The sequence below is a fragment of the Chiloscyllium plagiosum genome, chromosome 6, assembly GCF_004010195.1.
Source record: "Chiloscyllium plagiosum isolate BGI_BamShark_2017 chromosome 6, ASM401019v2, whole genome shotgun sequence".
NCBI lineage: Eukaryota > Metazoa > Chordata > Chondrichthyes > Orectolobiformes > Hemiscylliidae > Chiloscyllium > Chiloscyllium plagiosum.
Genome location: NC_057715.1, coordinates 62,145,991 through 62,165,743, shown reverse-complemented (window position 1 = coordinate 62,165,743; position 19,753 = coordinate 62,145,991). Strand labels below are relative to the sequence as shown.

The following is a 19,753-nucleotide window of genomic DNA, read 5'->3' as shown; positions in this document are numbered from 1 at the left end:
GAATAGGAAGGGTTTGGAGGGATATGGGACAGGTGCTGGCAGGTGGGACTGGATGAGTTGTGATAACTGGATGGGTTGGGATATCTGGTCGGCATGGAAGAGTTGGACCGAAGGATATGTTTCCGTGCTGCACATCTCTATGACTCTATGACAGTTATTTATATGCCAAATTGGGGGGGGGGGTGGTTGGGGAAGGAGGTGGCGAGGGAGTTATTCCAAAGATTTTGACTTAACTCTTTCAAGTCAACTGCCTTATACAACAAGGCTGGTCAAGGCTGAGACCTACCTAGACACTGAACCGCAGAAAACCCCCTCAGAAGCTAAAGAAAATGTGGGAGAAGGGCCAGGATGGAATATACTGTTCGAACCAGGAAGGAATCAAATAGGCCAGAGTAAGCAAAATAATACTGAAACAAAAATACAGAGATGGGTAGGGAACAAAATCTCACAAAAATACACTTATGGCAAATGCATGGAAGAACATGCATGTTCCAAGCCATAAAGGAACTGCATTAGTTTCCCGGTGATTTTTATTGAGACTCATAATTGCAAAGAGAGAGACTAGTGTAAGATTACAGCAGTAATGGAAATTAAGCACAGACCAGAGGGGGCTGTGGGAATCATAGCAAGGGGGAACAAAAGTGTCAGGATGGCTCTTCCAGGGGGACAGGCCCAGAGCAAGAATTCTATTCCCTTGACAGTAAAAATCTGTTGAATGAATTTGGATATACCGAGATTAAAGTAAATAGTAGATAAACCAGTTAGAAAGGGGATACTGCAGATGTGTCAATCTTTTCAGATGCTATGCCCATAATCTCCTTGCTGAGGCTATAAATCCTCAGATTCAGCCTGGGGGTTTAGGGTGTACAAGCATTAGAGTAAGAGGCCAGATGTAGTAATTGCAATGGAAGCTATATTATGAACATTTTGTACATAATTCCTAAACATTATGATTCTTTATTAAGCAGTTTTACTTATCCAACTTTGGTGATGCTTTAGTTAGTGAACAGTCCTAACATCATTACAGGGTGGGGTAGATTTTTCATTTCTCTCAAAACAGCTGAAAGTAGCAGGAAAAGATGATGTCAAAGAAATCAGTGGCCAGCAACCAAAGAACGTTCTAGATAGTGGTTCAAGTTTTCACAACATAGCTGCAGAGAAGGAAGCCAGCACACCAGTTATTCATTTATTTAAATAAGAAATGTTGTACCCTACTGTACTTGTGGACTCAGGGCACATTGTCCTTGAGGCCCATGTGTCTCTTTGGAGGAGAATCTATCCTTTCTTGAAGAGCTTAAAAAAAAATTAGAGTTATTACTTAATGGACAAACTTGCCCAGGGACAGTGACAGCCACTACAGGTTAAAAATCGATGAAAAGTTCCATCCAGAGTGGAAAGCCAAGTCATTGCTGGGAAACAAAAAAATGGTAACTTTGTCTTAGCACAATCTCGAATGACATTTTAAACATTCCTAAACCAGTGAAATGGCCACAAAATCTGAGGCAGCAACAACGTTAAAGTTCAAAAGAGATCTTTAACCATGCATGGAAGTGGATTCAAAGTGGTTCAGTCAGGATGGATGGCAGAAGCCAACTGTATGCAACTAGATTTTGAGATCAAGCACACAGAACATGACGGTAAGCTTGAAATGTTTTGAGAAAAATCCTCAGCAAAGAAGAGGTACAACTTCAAGAAGCTAAATAATAGATGATCCGGAGAGGGTAAGAGACTCTTAGGTCCAGAATAGATCAAATTTAATATTCAATGTGGAGAAGTGGCTGATCTGCATAGATGGCAGCTGGAGGGTACAAGAGAAACCTATCAACATGCTGTGAGAAATTTAAAGTTGAATATAGGGTTGGGCTTGAACCACTCAGATTACAGCAAGAGTTAGTCCAATTACCCAAGTGTGACTGAGGTCTCACCATCTGACTGTTAGAAGTCAAATAGCACAAACAAGCCTTGCAGGTTGAAAATAAGAAACCTGCTGGCGATTTCAGAAATCCCACATTTGAACAATGCAAGTTGTACAACAGAGATACCTGAAGTGGAAAAAATGCTTTTTTGTTACAGAAATGTTGAGAAATCCAAGACGAAGGTGAAAGACGAGCTGAAGAAAACTTTCCTCTATGGTTAATGAGCAATGAACTACTCTTTTAAAAAAAACACTGGAGAGAGAGAACAAGAATCTTCATTCCCTTCTTACTATCACAGATTAGCCGGAGAAGAAGCTCGCCCTTTCAAGTAGCTGTGCAATTCAGAGTACCACACAGGAGTCTCCTATTGGTCCTCCTTTAGCAATTTTTCTTTTTATCTGTGGTGATCCAGTTTCACTTTCTCATGGAGTCCTTGAGCTGTCCATGGTTGCACTTCAACAGCCTCATGTTGCAGTTTATGGCTAATGTTAGTGTGAAGAGGGCACACTGTAAAAGTACTTAGTGGCAAGATGTAGAGTAAATGGAATTATACCTTTACTCTGAGTATAATTACTGAGCTTGTGTAAAATGAGCAAAGTCACAGTGATGTCAGATCACATAGATCTGGGGTTTGTGTCTGTATGGTTCCAAGAATGATTTGGAGATGCCGGTGTTGGACTGGGGTGTACAAAGTTAAAAATCACACAACACCAGGTTATAATCCAACAGGTTTAATTGGAAGCGCACTAGCTTTCGGAGCGACGCTCCTTCATCAGGTGATTGTCAGATGAAACAGTTTTTGGAAAGCTGACACTAATTTCTGGGTTGCACTCAGAACCAGAAAAATATAGAAATTAAGAAATTGTGGGGGGGTCAATGATTTATGCTTTGAGTGCATGTTTGAAATCCCTCAGGTTGCAAAGAATCAGAAATTATTCAACTGACAGGAACTGCCTTTTTACACCATCAGTTTTGTGTAAAAACCTTTGAAAAAGTTGGTTCAATGAGATGCAATTGTGTTTTTAATGGCATATTAATTCATAATTACTGATTAACAGCCTCAATGGCCCTGATAAGTTTTATATTTATGGAATGTTGAATTTCTCCATTATGATAAAACAAAATCACATTTTGAGCATTTTTTTTTAAAAGTATACTTATGGCATACCATCATTTTTAATTCCAAATATGTGTCGCAATAATTGTTTTTGTCTGTGTAAATCTTGCCTAGTTTGCTGTCTGTGAGAATACTTCAGTGTGAGATTGGTTACTGACCCCAACCTTTGAGCTGAATTTTCGCACAATAGTTTTTAAATTGTAGGCAGCTTTATTTCTGGCAATTGGCAGCAGAATGTTTTCTGGTTCAATCATCCCAAAGGTGTGCAATTAAGAAGCTGACTTTGGCACTGCCATCAAACTTAGATCCTCAGGGATATTGAGGAGATGGAAGGGCAATTCAACACATGCTATTAAAAGGCAGACCAGCAGACATGACTACAGTCACGTGAGAATGCTGCTGAAATAAATATATAATACAGTCTACAGCAAACAGAGGAAATATGAGGCTAATGAAATGTCAGTGATTTGTTCACACTCAGTACTATATCTCTGACAGCAGACTTCAGGAGCTTCTCGTGCAATGGCAAGTTTCTGCCTCCAGATGACCTGCTGATTTGTCATTTTTCCCCATTTAACATGCAGATTGTACATCACTTCCCCCCCACTCCAACCTCCTATGGAGTGCTGATACATTGCACACATGGCAGGGTTCAGTGTGATTGAGTCATTAACAAACTCAGCTGGATTCCCGTATCGTGGCCACTAGCAGCATGCTCGGGCAACCTCCAGAAAAAAAAATTGGGAAGAGACAGGTACACTTTGGCATATTTGCTTGGGAGCTTTTTTGTCCCCTAATTTTCCTGCCCTCTCCACCTCTGACTCTGCCTCCACTGTTGCTGTACCTAAAGATTCCTTTGAGTTGATGCCACATGATAAGAAGAGGGAACATCTACACCTTAGCGATCGCTAAGGATTGTGGGAAGCTTTCATTGATGCCAACGGTGAGCATTTTTGCAATGCTGTGAAATCTGAGCCTTTGAGCCTTTTTCTCATACATGAGAAATACAATAAATTAATTACCTTGACTGGATTCTTGGTCACCTTGCAGATGCAAAATGAATTAAATGATAAATGTACTTCTAAATCAAAGGTACATGCATTGCAATTTTTTAAACCTTTAAATCATAGACATTTTGAAAAGTATCCAGCAGTCTATTCTAACCAGATTATTAAAACTCCTATAGTGCAATAAAAAGGAATGGACCAGTCAGTAGAATCAACACCAAGGTTACCAAATCAACCTCTTAATATATACACTGGAATGATTACAGTTAATTCATTGCCAATTCATGAATTACTGAACATATAGTTGACTTCACATGGTTTTTTTGTAATTGCAGGTATTTAACATGACAGTTTAAGTACATTTCTAACAGAATAGCATAATCCATAATTTTTAATTTTCATTTTAAGTTTAAGTGCCTGACAGGAGGCCATAGGCTATTTGGCAACCAGCAAGCAGGACAGGGGTGATGCTCCTTATGCTTGATTTCCCATCTTTCCATCAACATCATGAATTATTTTCAAGTACAACTTAAAATATGCTTAATTTAATGTTATCCCAAAGATGTCCCAACCTCCAACTAGTGTGGCCTCTTCTTCCAGTGACATACACTGCTGCAGCACTGTTGATGATTTGTTGCTTCCTGGTCAAATCTAATTTCAACCTTCCCTCATTCTTACTCTTCAATTTCCCCCTTCCATGTTTCTATTGCAAGTGCCAGTTCAAAGGAAATGTTCTTGTGGTCATTCAAAACAACTTGCATTTATATCATTACTTTTGATCTATTAAAATGTCCTAAGAGGAATGTGATCAAACAAACTTTGATGTTAGGGCAAATGAGCAAAAAGGTAAGTTTCAAGGAGCATTTTAAGGGTGGAGTAAGAGGTGACAGATGGAGATGTTCGGGGAGGGAATTGCAAAAGCTACAGCCTTAGAAACAGTGTTGTCTTCCTTGGACATTAGGAACAGCTAACTCCAATTTCTTGTAGCTCAAAGCCATCACATTGAAATGCTTTCACTGTTACAGTCTTAATTTGTTAAGGCTTAAAATCAACTTCTGCAACTTTTGCATACAAATTTGGAAATTCTGATCAGAATTGGAAACTCTAATTCCAACCTTGATTGGACCAAAAAGAAATTACTCAGATGCTTTTAGATTACTTTTACTCTGGTCAAGAGTGTCCTGAAACAAAATAAGGAGAAAGCGGCCCAGGAATTCTCACAGTCAGCAAGAAGGAAGGATCAATGTCAAAGTCATGGTCCTTTATGCAGCAGACTGTGTGCTGGGTTCAGTGATTCAAATATGCAGCAGATCTTTGACCGCATCTGCGAAAGGATAAATATGTCAAGTGAAAGTGGGGGTTGGGAGGCAGGTGGGTAGGAAATATGTTATGTTACATGGGGGGTGAGGGGGTGGTTCCAGGCACTTGCCAGATAAGGTACAGGATGATGTTGGAATGAACCGCTGGGGTGATAGCAGAGCTATGACGGAAGGTTGGTGGTGTTCAGTGTGGGAGTGTCAAGGTTGGGGTTGGGTTGTCTTGTTGGGGAGCGCCAGTGTAAGCCTGAGGTTCATTTTAATTGTTAACCAGAAATTCGAGTAGATTTCTAATCCACAAACCTTTCCTGAATAACGATTAAACCTCAGTGAGTAGAACCCATCAGAATTCTCTGACTTCGAGGGTCTTTTTTCAGAATGTTTCAGACTCAAGAGAATTGCCCATTGGAATTTTCAATTTGTTGGGTAATTCTCTCTGAGTCGGCTGTGTTGGGAATTCTGTGTGACGGTAATGTGTAATTCCAGTCTGCACTGCTTGAATGACTACCTGACCATTGGAATATCTCGAGCATGGAACCTGTCAACTCCAACTTTGCTTCTGTTCAAATCTTTGATGTTCATCATCGGGAGCAATGCAGTTGACCTCTTGCTGTTGTGTGCATTGTCTTATGAACATACGAGTTAGGAGCAGGAGGAGGCTATTCAGCCTCTCAGGTCTGCTCCATCACTCGATAATTCATAGCTGATTGGATTACTCCAACATCCAATCCAACCTCAATAATCTTTCATCCCCTTTCTTATCAAAATCAATTTATACTTGACATAAAACATTTAAAGACTATGTTTCGACTGAATTTTAAGTAAGATCATTCCAAAGAATCTCAGTGCTGTGATTTTAAAAAATCCTCCTTTTTGGCTTAATTGGATGACCCCTTATTTTGAAATATAGACCCCCAGTTATGGATCCTCCCAAAAGAGGAAACATCCTTTCCTGATCTACACTGTCCACCCGGAATCTTACATAATTCAATTAATATGCCTCTTACTCTGCTAAACTCCAGTGGATACAAGCCTAACCAGTCCAAACATTACTCATAAGACAACCAGCCCATTCCAGAATTAGTACAGAGAAACTTCTCAGAACCACTTCCCACATGCATACATGCTTCCTTAAATAAGGAAACCAACACAGTACACAATACTCCAGATGTGGTCTCACAAGTGACTTGTGTAACTGAAGCATAATCACTACCTTTTGTATTGAACTCTTCTAGCCAGAAATTGTAACATCCTGTTCACTTTCCTACATGCACACTAATCTGTTGTATTAGTTCATCCAGTTCTCCCTGCATCTCAGAGCTCTGTAACCTCTCAATGTTTAAATGGTGTGTTTTTTAAAAACTTTTCCAGCCAAAGTAGACAACTTCATACTTTCCCACATTATACTCCTTTACCATTCACTTAACCTTTTGGTATTCCTTATGTTCTTTTTACAAATTACTTTTCTATTTTGTGTCATCAGCAAATTTATCAACTTTTGATTCCTTCAACCGAGTATCTATCTAAAAACTTAGGACCGCAACACTGATCCCCATCACACTGCTATTTGCCAAGCAGAGAGAAAAAAATATTTTGCTTACTCTATGTTTCCTGTTGGCGAGCCAATTTTCTGTCCATGCCAATATTGTACTCCACATCATAAGCTTTTATTACTAATAAAAACCTTTGATGTGGCATCTTGTCAAATGATTTCTGGACACTGAAGATCCATTGGTTTGCTTTAATCCATAGCATATGTCACTTCCTCAAAGAACTTCAAGAAACTGGTACAACATAATTTCCCTTTCACAAAACATTTTGACGTCACTTGACTAGCTTGAATTGTTCTTACTGTCCTGTGATAACATCTTCAACAATAGTTTCTAATATCTTTCCTGACAGATGTTAAATTAATTGGCCTGTAGTTTCCTGCTTTCTGTCTCCTTCCTCTTTTGAATAATGGGGAAGGAGACAGAGTATCGAGGTGGCATGTTGGCTCAGTGGTTAGCACTGCTACCTCACAGCGCCAGGGACCCGGGTTCAATTTCAGCCTCGGGCGCCTGCCTGTGTGGTGTTTGCACGTTCTCCCCATGTCTGCGTGGGTTTCCTCCCACAGTCCAAAGGTGTGCTGGTTAGGTGAATTGGCCAAGCGAAATTGCCTGTTGTGTTAGGTGCATTAGTTAGAGGGAAATTGGTCTGGTTGGGTTATTCTTTGGAGGGTTGGTGTGGACTTGTTGGGCCGAATGGTCTGTTTCAACACTAGGGAATCTAATCTAATGGAATTAGCTATTTTCCAATCTAATGGGACATTCCCTGAGTTGAGAAATCTTTGGAAAATTAAAACCAAGGCATCAAAAATCTCATTAGCCACCGTAGGATGAAGTCTGACAGGGTCCAGGGACTTGTCATCCTGCAGCTCCAGTAATTTACTATGTACCACTTCTCTGTTCATTGTAATTTACTTGAGTTGCTCCCTTTCTCCCATTTCCTGATTTGTAACTATCTCTGGGATATTATTAATATCCTCTACAGTGAAGATGCAAAACTACTGAGTAATTCATTTGCTATCTCTTTAATTTCCATTATTAATTTCCTCAGAGTCATGTTCTGTAAGACCAATTCTCACATTTGTTAATTCTTTTTATTATCATTAGAAAATCTCAGGGCCAAATCTAATGCTTTATTGGCTAAGTAGTCAGTTTTCTTTGAGGGATTCTTGCCATGAAGCCCAGTGAGATTTCTCACCACACCTTACCAGACACACTTGTGTAACTAGCTTCACATCTCTAAAACGTCCCTCACAGCCAATTCTCATTCCATCTTACAGTCAGCATTGCCTGAACAACTTGTTATTCAGCAGAGATCCATCGAAAGACCATATCTCTTCCCCTGCATCCTCTTTTAAAGGTCACTGTGCTCCTATGCACACACTGGTGATCCATCATTACTGCTCACCAGCAAATCCTGGCTCAACACTCCAACGCACATACAACCTCAATCCTTCTCCCTTGTTATTGTTTAGCCACCCGGCAACACCGTTTCCCTGCTCTGAGTTATATCTTGTCTAAACACTCTAAGTCATTGGTGCTTTGTTCTCAATGTCTACTGGACAGCTAAGTTTTGTCATTGTCCAGTAGCGGAACACAATAACCAGGCAAGCAATTGGACAGTTCCAAAGGTGAGCTTTTATTTTGTCAGAAAAACTGAATGCAAATTAAATGGGTAAAAGGCTTCAAGTTGCAAATTTTGCAATCAAAATTCTGACATCATGACCAATGAATAGTCCACAGTCCATGGGGTGGTCTTCTGCACTCATCTCATACCCACTGGAACTGAGTGTCAATCAGATCCTGTCTGGTTTGTAGCACCTTGTGCTTCTGAGCTCCACCATCTACAAGGAAAGCTTCCTATAACTCAATGGCATCACCCTTTTCTGCAGAAAACTGCCTCTACTCCCCTGGTTTCTCAACATCCAGCAGACTGCCTCACTGTCTGCTTGAACTGAACAGAGCACAGCACACCTGAATGATGTGGCACACTCTGTCTGGATTTTACTGGAGGGGCTCCCAGATTGGTCTGAGCAGAGGAACTGCATTTTCAGGAGCTCTATTGTCTGCCCCACCAGGACCCTGGTTGAGGCATATGCATCAACTTGGTGAAGGTGCCACGCTGGTGGAGTGACCAACATATTACATCAAAAAGGGAGTGCCTGTGCATTTTGACCCCTTCCCAATCTCAGACTAACATCAACCATGAAACCTGACACTGAATTCATTGCCATACTTATATGAAACATGACCTAACAAAGTTCGCCCCGTCTCATGCCATTCTTGGAATTTCCACGAGTGATACGATGCTTTGGCTAGCATTTTTCACATTTTAAGTCATTGCTGCCAACTTTTCACCACTAAGATAACAACTTTTGATTTGCAAATGCCAACGGAATGGTGTAATCTGCTTTTGACAAGCATTTGATGCCTAAGGAAGTTCTGTCTGCATGGATTGCACATGGGTGACAAAACAATTACCAATGAAATGAGACTGCACTTTGCAAATGCACACTTCATCTTCTTGTCCCTTTAATGTCCCAAGCATCCAGGAGATGTAGATCATCCATCTCTGCCCATAAACTTCACACTGCTTTAGCACCCTTTGGCTGTTGTGCTCCCATTTTCCAGTTACATTTCACATGGCAAGTGATGGCAGGGAACACAGATGAATACCGTCAGCACCAGGCTCCCCCAATTATCCCCCCCAGGTATCCCCTGATCACCAGGGATATCCCATTTTACCTCACACTACCCTGACTGCCCAGTTACACTTATTCGCCCCCAATGCATTATCCCAAACATTGAACTTCACCTCCAACTGACTTCCCTGTCCCATTAACTCCAATATTACACTTAAAAGATATCTACCCAGTTCCATGGATGAGGGGTGCTTATGGCTTCTGTCTTGGATTGTGACCTGAGAAGGTGCTTGGTGATGAACAACATGGAGGCTCCTGGCAGCCAGATATGAGTTGAAGTTGCCAGGTATTCACTCTGATCTCCATGCGGAGAATTCTCAATTCCAACTTGGTCAGTGAATTTGTTTAGATAGGAAACTGCAGATTAATGAGATGAGTTGCTGTTGTCTAGCAAGCAGCTCACCTTGCCATTCAGCTAATACATAAAATATGCAATGAGTTTCTCCCAATGTCAAAACAGGCCTTGCCAGATTTCGCATCCAAGTCTGATGCAAATCTAGCCATGTCCCATGCTGTTCAGACCTCTATCATATTTGGCCCTTAACATCATTTTTATATATTTCTAGCTAGCTTTATCTCATACTTCAATTTTTCGCTTTGAATCTTCTATCATTCTTTGTTGGTTTTTATATTGTGTTTGAAATTCTGACCTGCCATATATGTTTGTATAATTTTCTGCTTTTTCTTTAAATTTGAAATGCATTTAACTTTTTAAGTTAACCGCAGATAGTGGCTTTTTCCTTTGGGATGTTTTCTTTCTTGTTGCAAAGTAACGTTCCTGTGTATTCTGAACTCTCTACCTATAAAGAGCACTGAGTATGAGTGTCAAATGTTTTACACTCCTGCCATTAGACACTTTGCCAATCAATTTCATCTGATTATTCTCATAATGAAACAAAAGCTCAAAGTATGCTTTGTTAGGCATGGTTGAGTTGAAGCGTGCTCACCTCCCAGTGAAAAACATACAAGTTCCAATCCTACTTCAGTGACATGAGCACAAAATTTAGGCTGATACTCCAGTCCAATATTTCAAATGAAACATTAAACAGGATCCCCGTCGGCTTTCTCAAAGTCAAAAAAACTGTTTCAAAGTTGAGGAGAGTGCTCCTGGCCATTATTTCCTATTTAATCAACTAAGTGTAATGCATTGACTATGATATATCTTATTGACTGTAATCCATATTAATTATATTTTTCCTTAGGAAATACGCAGACAACCAACCTGCTGAATAGTTATTCAAACATAATCCCTACAAGTGATATCTGCTGGCAAAGAATCATCACATTAAACTAATGGCAAGAACTTCTGAGTCACAAATCAAAAATTCTTCCTAATTCTATACCTACAGGGATGTATTAATGGCAGAGATTCCACATTGAAAAATATTGGCTGTCATTGTGCATCAATATAATGTGGGTATACATTATAAGCTCAGAATGTCAGAATGGGTTCAGTTTAAAGGTTATCCAACTCAGTTCCAGCCATGGAGTGTATTTTAATTTTCACAGCAATGCTTTTAAATAGCTTGCAAATCAGAAGGTTTGTAATATACTGTTAATAGAAGAATTTACATTTGGCTCCATCATTGGCACAACCATGCAAAATGCTTCCACGGCAGCCCTTTGTCACAAAATATCATTGCTCCATTAAAATGTGATCCACCGCAATGCATATACACATAATACAGTGCACAGTAATTTGACAAAACCTGACAGATGTTGTCCAAAAACTGAGTAAACTCTTTTCAAAATTTGTACCAATAAGAAGGCAGAATATATTAAAAGGGAACATTGTATGTGCAGTTCTATAATTATAACTTACAAATAACCCTTGTATATTAAACATAAAGTACACTGCAGATTTAAAGCCAGTTTCATAGTATTGATTATGTTTACAGTAGACCATACCTTCACTGGTTCCTTTGCCTTTCCTTTCAGGCAAGCCTAAACCTGTGCCACCAGAGGGAGACAATGTGACGTCCGTTGGCACTGGCCAACTGCTGGCTTTGTTCTCACCGATCTGGTACATCTGCCCTTCCATCGGCTGCAGGTGCCAGTTTAGGCCAAACAGGTGCATGGCTGTGATAGCAATGAGAAAAGTCATCTTTTTCTGGCTGGATCACTGCAGGAGTTCTGGATAAATTAGGCACCGATGTACGGTACAGTGAGGTGGTCTGGAGTAGGTTTTTTCCCTATTTTATGGATTGTTGATAATTGATCCATGTAATGATCCAGTTGTCTTCGCAAACTTGCAGTGCAAAATTGAAGGAACTGGGGTCAGTGAAACCTTTCAATACTGTGCAAGGTTTCAATACTCAAATTCCTACAGTGGCCTACAAAGCCTTATCTCAAAGGTTACAGATCCTTGATCAATGTATTATATTTTGTTAATAGTTTTCTTTTGACAATTGGTGATGATATTTTACTTTGTATCTTGCATGTCCTGTAACTATGCTTGTTCAGTCTTACAATTAGTACAATTTGCCCAATCAATTTCTTGGTGTGCTAAATGGTAACAGTAGAGGTGTTATATGATACATCCTGGAATTGCATTTTGGAGTTTTGTGAATGCCCAAAACAAGTGCAGCAGATCATCACTTTGAATAAGAGGAAAAATCAGGAAGGCTGTAAGAGGGTTGCTTGGTCTGCCACCACCCATTTTGTAGCTAAGCTGAAATTGAATTTTGCACCGCATATGTCTGCTTTGGACGTGAAAGAATTTACAGAATAAAATCATATCTGAAATCATTTAGTAGCTAAGTACATTCATCAATTTATTGTCAATTTGCATAATTTGTCTAGTGATCGGAAATTGCCCAGTTTTTGTTTTGTGACATTTGTAAAATATTGCCCATGGTATGGATGACCAATGACAAATAACAGTCAGAACATGGACAATTCCTCGTTATGTGGGAGAAATGCTATGATATCTTGTTTAGTGATGCCATATTAGATGTTTACAAAATGATATTCTTGGAAAGCAAAAATGAAAATAGGATGATATCTGCCCATTTAATATTTTTCTCTTCAGTTTATCATCAAGGGATTCCTGATAACTATTTAATTTTGGCCCTGATTTTGTTCTGTGTTTTATTTGGACTTTGAAATGACCAATTATAACATGGTCAAAGTTATTTTCAGCATTATTTGTCTGTACTGGAGATAGCAAGTGTTATTTTTCAAAAATATGACCTCGAATAACCAATTGCAATCAAACGGAGTACACATCACTATCCAATACTTAAAGCAATGCATCTAACAGCATTTATATGGCATATTTTCAGAAAAGAATTGGGTACATCTTTGATTTTGAGTGATTTCAGGTTAAGAACACTTGATGTTTCGTGATTATCTACAGAATCAGCCTTTCAGTTAGGACCATCATAATCCAAATGACCAATGACTAAGTTATCCAAGTCTGTCTCGAAATTTCAATGACTGAGTAGCAATCATGATAATATTCTATCCCTGAAATTATGTTGTGAGATGTCACCTCATAAATATTTATCTTCTTTATTTGCGATTTCTCACTTTTTAGATGGAAGAATTAATTTTTAATTTGAAAGGGTAATTTCACGTTTGGAATCACAGTAACAGCAAGTTCAGGTGAATATGTAAAGCATTGTCTGATACCTTGCAGTTCCTGTCAGAAATTTGGGGCCCATAATTTTTACTTATTTTACAGCTGTTGGTATTAATGGCATAAATCTTTTATTTTAAGAAAATCATATTGCAATTGTATCTTGGAAACAGCAAATGCCATTTCACAGGGCAAAATAAAATATAGTGCAACTTCCTATGAGAAAAACATGTTCCAATTTATAGCTAATTTCAGAAAAGCAGTAAATATCTGTCCTGTATAGTACCTCATGCTTGGCTTTACAAACTCACTCCATATTTTTGCAAATGCCTATTTAAGCTTGCGTTACGGTATCAGATTGCAAAGAAATTAATATTTCGCAAACCTTTTATCTGATAAGCTATTAATGTATTCTTCTAGAATGCACTATCACAAGGATCTTTGACACTAATTTACTAATTGAACTGGAAGAGAAAGGGACTTCATCACAGCATGACTCCCCAGCATTGTAAGTAATAAGGCAACAATGTGACTCTGTTAATCAAAAGCTGCTAGCTCAAGGGAAAGGTTTTTTCAGTGCTTGAGGGAATTGACCAATGTGAATCTTATTTCTAATTTTAAAATAGTACATTAGACACCAATCTGTTCTGACTTGAGGGAATCTTTTGTTCTTTTGTTAGCCCTATCACCTTACTAATTCATCACACAGCTGGATAGGCAGGACAACTACCGCACTCAGCAGAAACAAAAAGTGTTGAAGGCTAAAAGAAGACCAACAAAATGATGATCCACAAGGTCAACAAAAAAAGGTCCGTTGGGAAAGATTGATGGAGTGAGAAAGTGAAAGGGTGCTTAGGATGAGAAGACCATGACTGATTGCTGAGAGAAAAAAAAAGAAAGCCACAGGCTGTTAATGATGCATAAATCCCAACAAACAAAACCAGCACAGAAACATATTCACAAATTTATTCTATGAGCTTATTGACTTAGTTTGGCCACCCACAGTACAGTAACGAATTTCCAACCAAATCAATTATTATGTGTGAGATTTAATTTAAGATTAAAAAGACAGAAGCTTTGCTTGCTGAAGTAAATGTGTCTGGTTTATAGGTCTTGACATTAACCCCTGTGAGGGATGAAGAAAAAATATACTGCAATATTCTATGTTTCAGTAAATAGCAATATATCTCAATACAGGCTAATTTCAAAATAGTGTTTTATCCTTTCAGGGGACGCAAAAAAGAACATTTAATTGTTAACATTTTTAAATAGGTAAATTCGGACTAGTGTAAACCACCTACATCCTATCAGTGTCAAATGTGTAGGCCTGATGAGGTTGTTGGGAGCAAATTGCAGCAGTGAGCGGCAAGCTACTGCTCTTGGATCATGCCAGTGTAACATGAACTGTTTTTTGCAGTTGGCTGCATACGATATGCTAATCTATGAAGCATAAAAACATTCAAGTTCGCTTGGCCCAGAGTCCAGTAATAGCTGTAATAATTAGATTTTGTCTTGTTACCACATCCAGAGTCAATTTGACAGGACATGAATGTTATGTAGCTGTATACGTTCAAATGCATGATATGTGCAAAGAGAGAGAAAGAAAAAACTAACACAAGGCATTTAAAATAAAAAAAAAGTGTCAGACATGCATCTTACTTCAATACAGTTCTGCAGTGCCAGCACTGTGAGCAAGAATTAGTCATTTGTTTTCTCAGATCGCAAGCAGAGCAAGGTTTGATTGGGAGGATTGGGGGTAGTGGTGAGGGGCCTGTGTGGTTTGGGAGTGTAAAGGGATGACAACAATCATTGATGATTTAACCATCTAATGACTGAAGCCAAATGGATGTTTCATATTTCAGCACACAGTAGTAAGTTCTATCTCCAATGATTACAGTATACCTCTAACTGAAAGTAAAACAAAACAATTTTCTTACACTGAAATTTACATTAAAAAGCAATTCTATGGACATTAACTTATGTTTCAATTTCTAAGTGGTGTTATTACATTGTCTTGAAAGACATTTTGTCCAGATGATCGCTTTTTGCAGAGAAATGATCAAAGCTGGTTAGCCTTTTGTTACATAGCCAAGAAGGAGATTGTGCCACAATATTGGAAGTGTCTAGATCACTAGAAGATAAACTGCTATATTAACTAATTTATTCCAATTTCACTTCAAAGCAATTGTTTTTCTAACACAGCTGTACAGGGAAAAGAAGATTATTTGTGTGTGAACTGCTTAGTATGTGATATGAAGAAAAAATGAATTCCTGAAAGTTGACATGATAAAATGAAGGCTTTGCTCAATAAAATATCCCTTGGACTTGGAATGTACTAGTCCATATTAAAAGCCATATTTTAAGATGTCCAGTACTGAGACAAGATTGCCGCCTGTTTGAGATACATTTGATTGTCCGACATTGCATTCTGCAGAAATTGATAACTTACAGACACACGCTGGAAAAGTACATTACAGTTGACCATAATATTTTATGTACACGCACTGATAAACTCACATGCAAAATTAACATGATTTGATTTTTGACATATAAATATTTACTCACAAAATCCATAGGTACAACAGAGGATTTCAGTGGTACGTTTTTCTCCACTCTCAGTGATTTAAAAAAAAATTCCACCCCTTTTACTGCTGCAATTGTGAACACTTACCACGAAACTATTACTGAGGCCAATTTAATAACTGTGTCACCACCTTAAAACTGATGGGTATCATTTGGACTATACATTCGGAGGCACACTATGCATCGACCCTGACTTTGGCTTTGGTTGGAGAACCCCCTGAATAGTGTAACTAACACCAAAATTCATCACATCTATTGTGGATAGTTTGGGTCTTTACTAGAATTGTGAACTGATGTAACATTTTCACATATTCATTTGGTTGGAAGGATATTTCCAAAGTTCTCAGAATAGGCTCACTATGGCTTACATGACAGATGTGAAAGGTGACAACTAAAATTAATTCTTATGAATCTTGGTCATGACAAGAAGCGATATGTTACCATTTACTATAATATCAGTTAATAATACATCACATTTGTCTGTCCAATATACCTAAATTCAATTTTTTTGATTTGTTCTAATTCCCAATTTCATCTAACTAAAACGTTCAGTACTCATTAACCTTCCAGTTTGAATCTCACACTCATTTGGTCAAGTTGAAATCTGCTGGAAAGTTAATTGAATTTGACTGGCAGGAAGTTCCTGTCTCATACTCCTGTAGCTCTGCTGCTGTAAAGAATGCATCAAACAACAACGTTATGCTGACTGGAACTTATACTGGATAGTTGATTAAACTCACTTTAACTCACATCAATGTATCAATCTTGCCTCATTGTTTTAAATGCGTTTCCTACCCAAGACCACTGTGGGAGAACCATAACTGCAAGCTCCATGACAGTTCACAAGGCTCACTAAAACTCTCTCTGGACAATCAATTCAGTTCTGCCATCATTAACCACATCTCAATGTCCAATAGTAGAATGCAATTTGAATTGAAGCCCATTTTTATTGTGAACATTGATTGAATCTGGATGCATGAAAAAAAATGTGTTTCTACAATGTGCATGAAATATTGGTGAGGACACTGTTAAAGGAAGTTCCACATTGATGATGCTGCAAGAATGCAAGAAATAGGAAGAGAAGTGAACCACACAGCCATCAAACCTGCTCCGTCATTCAATACTAATTCATGGCTGATTTTGGACTTCACTTCCACTTTCTGATCTGCCCCCCACCACCCTTGACTGTTTGAGAAACCAAAATGCTGTCTATCCCACCTTAGTTGAATTCAACAATGGAGCACTCTCAACCCTCTGAGATAGAAAATTTCAAAAATTTGCAACCTTTGTGTAAAGGAATTGCCCCAATTTCATTCATGAGTGATTGGCCCCCTATCCATATAAAAATCAGAATACAAGTGATTTGTAGTAGATATGAAATGAATTTCTTTGATTTTAATCTGCATTTTATGCTGCAAATTGGGTTTTGTCTAATTTTTTTCATGGGATGTGGGCATCTCTGGCTAGGCCAGCATTTATTGTCCATCCCTAATTTCCAGAGGGCAGTTAACTGTCAGACACATTGCTGTGGTCTGGAGTCACATGTAGGCCAGACTGTTTTCTGTAAGGATAACTGATTTCCTTCTCTAAAGGACATTAGTGAACCAGGTTCGGGTTTTGCCGACAATTAAAAATGGTTGCACAATCATTTATTAGACCCTTAACTCTAGACTTTTTGAATGCCATGGCAGGATTTAAACCCAGGTCTCCATTTCATTACCTGAGTTTCTGTATTAACTAAATTAATCTGAATCAGGTTTTCTCAAACCAGAAGACACTGATACAACTCCCTGCCTTTGTTTCAGTGACAATGTGAAACAACGAATAAAGGTTAAAATTATTTGAGTAGCCATTGCCCTTCTGCTCTCTCCATCAAGGAGATTATGCTCACATTTAAGCATACTTGGGATTATCCAACAACTAGGGAATTTACTGAAACAAAAAAAAGACAAATGAGTTATTTAAGATTATGTAATGGAGTGTGTAGATATGAAAACCACTCGTCCAGCAATCTGAGGTTAGGTGAGGGATTGATGGGGAAGTTTAGGGGTGGGGTGAAGGGAAGGTCCATAGTTATTTCAACTTTGTGAAGCTGCCTTTGTATCTTTGTTGCATGGATTGATTCATTCTCTAAATGGGGTGGGGAGGAACAGTTTCTGGAAATGGGAAAATGCCTAATCAATCAACGCAACTTATAAGATGGTTGAAGGCTGATTAAGTGTAACTGAAGTACTTTTCACATTGTCACTAGTACCAGAATTAAGATTTATATATTTAGTATATTGTAGTCTTTACTGTACAGCTTTTCAAAAAAATATCAGTGGATACAAATGAATAGAAAATCTCATTTAAGTTCAATCATCAGTTCCAGATTATTCTCAATAACTCAGATTTCTTCAAATCAATCACAATTTTCATTATAAACCTTCTGAGGGCTGTTATTGAGAACTGTCGTTTGAAATAATTCAAATCCTAACCATGAGGCTTTTCGCATTTCAATAATGAAATGCAAGCAGTCTCCTGCCATTCAACAAAGAACAATAATTTTTATTTCGGTTGTGCAGCCAAAAAAGAATCTGCAGTTCTGTGTGTTTAATTAATCCATGTGACCAACACCAATAGATGGTGTGGGTTTTGCTTAATTATTACACTCCCTTGCAACAACAGAATTAATAGGCATTCTTCAACTTCAAAATTGCTGTGATTATTTTTAAAGACATATTTGTTGTTTTAACTCTGGTTCAACTTTAGTTCATATTGCTGATACTGTATTAGCTTCAGAATGTTCAACTACTTATATGTTTAAAAATACTAAGAGGCTGATTCTTTTTTTCAGAATGAATACTAATATTAATTATATTAGGGCATGCTCACTTGAAATAATAGGACAATAATTATGCATTTAATTTATTTTAATTGCTAGATTCTCCTGTTTGTTTTCCTCAGAGGATATTATTTTCAAATCATTGTACTTAACCTAAACAGAAGACTATTTTAGCTCATAGCTTTTTTTCTGCCTCTCTCTTACTGAAGGTCGTCAGGTTTTGTTCTCCATAATCAACCAACAGTTGTTGACATTTTAATGACAGACTGTCTAAGGGTGGTTGGAAAATATAAAAGGATCAGTACAAAAAGAGAGAACCATACCCAATGGAATCAGTTTATTCTTGAACTTCAGCACAATGCGTAGCAGCTTTGCAGTGATATGGAGTGCTGAATGGACAGATCAAATTGCTTTTTCTCAACAAAATACCGTGACAGAATGTTCTCAGTACCATTAGTAGAGAATACTAAGAGCTTACTGAGTGGTAGTGACTAATGAATTTCTCTGTTGAAATGACATACAAGCTCGCCAGAATAATCTGGTAGCTAATCACTGAACTGATACCTGCTAAATTCCCAACCTGTGTAGGAGACTCAGGCTGAGTGAATTCTGCCATTTCCACTTAAATAAATTTTTCATGCCAAATGCAAAATTTGCGAGCAGTAACTAAATTACAATCCATCTCTCCAAAAAAAAAGTCAGGAGATATATTTATAATTTATTTTCTCTTATTCAGGTAACAATTGACTATTTATTTCAAGAACACTTAATGATAATAAATATCTGACTCAGCTGTTAATTATAGCTTTGTGGAAAGATACAATTCATCCTGGTGTTGTTCTGCTAGAAGTAGTCAGCAGGAAGGAAGAAGTTTTTCTAGCTAATGAATCGTGAGGAGAAAACATTGTTCCTGTAAATAATTGTAACTAAAAAACATCAATTTGGGCACAAAACAGAATTTCCTTACTTGTATTATCACCCAACCTTCCTTCTGAAATTATTAATGAATTTTGCAATCACAATTTTTCCTGATACAGATTTAGAACAGTCAGGAGAGCACATCAATTTGATTAAACTACTTACTTTTATTCAGGGCCATCCCCTTCTAAATAATTTGATGCTGCATGTCATAGCATTTTCTCTTTCAAGAGACTGTAATTA

The 19,753-nt window shown here is 38.1% G+C and overlaps 1 protein-coding gene across 12 annotated transcripts in view; it reads right to left on the bottom strand.

Annotated features, from left to right (window-relative positions):
* tenm4 (teneurin transmembrane protein 4) overlaps positions 1-19,753 on the bottom strand; it is a 660,982-nt gene that overhangs the window by 194,210 nt on the left and 447,019 nt on the right. For 11 of the 12 annotated variants that reach the window (XM_043691653.1, XM_043691652.1, XM_043691657.1 and 8 more), the window contains one exon: positions 11,514-11,684. The exons of the other annotated variant lie outside the window; for it this stretch is intronic. In XM_043691653.1, coding sequence (XP_043547588.1) covers positions 11,514-11,684 — 171 coding nt within the window. The remainder of the gene's footprint in view (positions 1-11,513; positions 11,685-19,753) is intronic. 12 annotated transcript variants of the gene reach the window in all.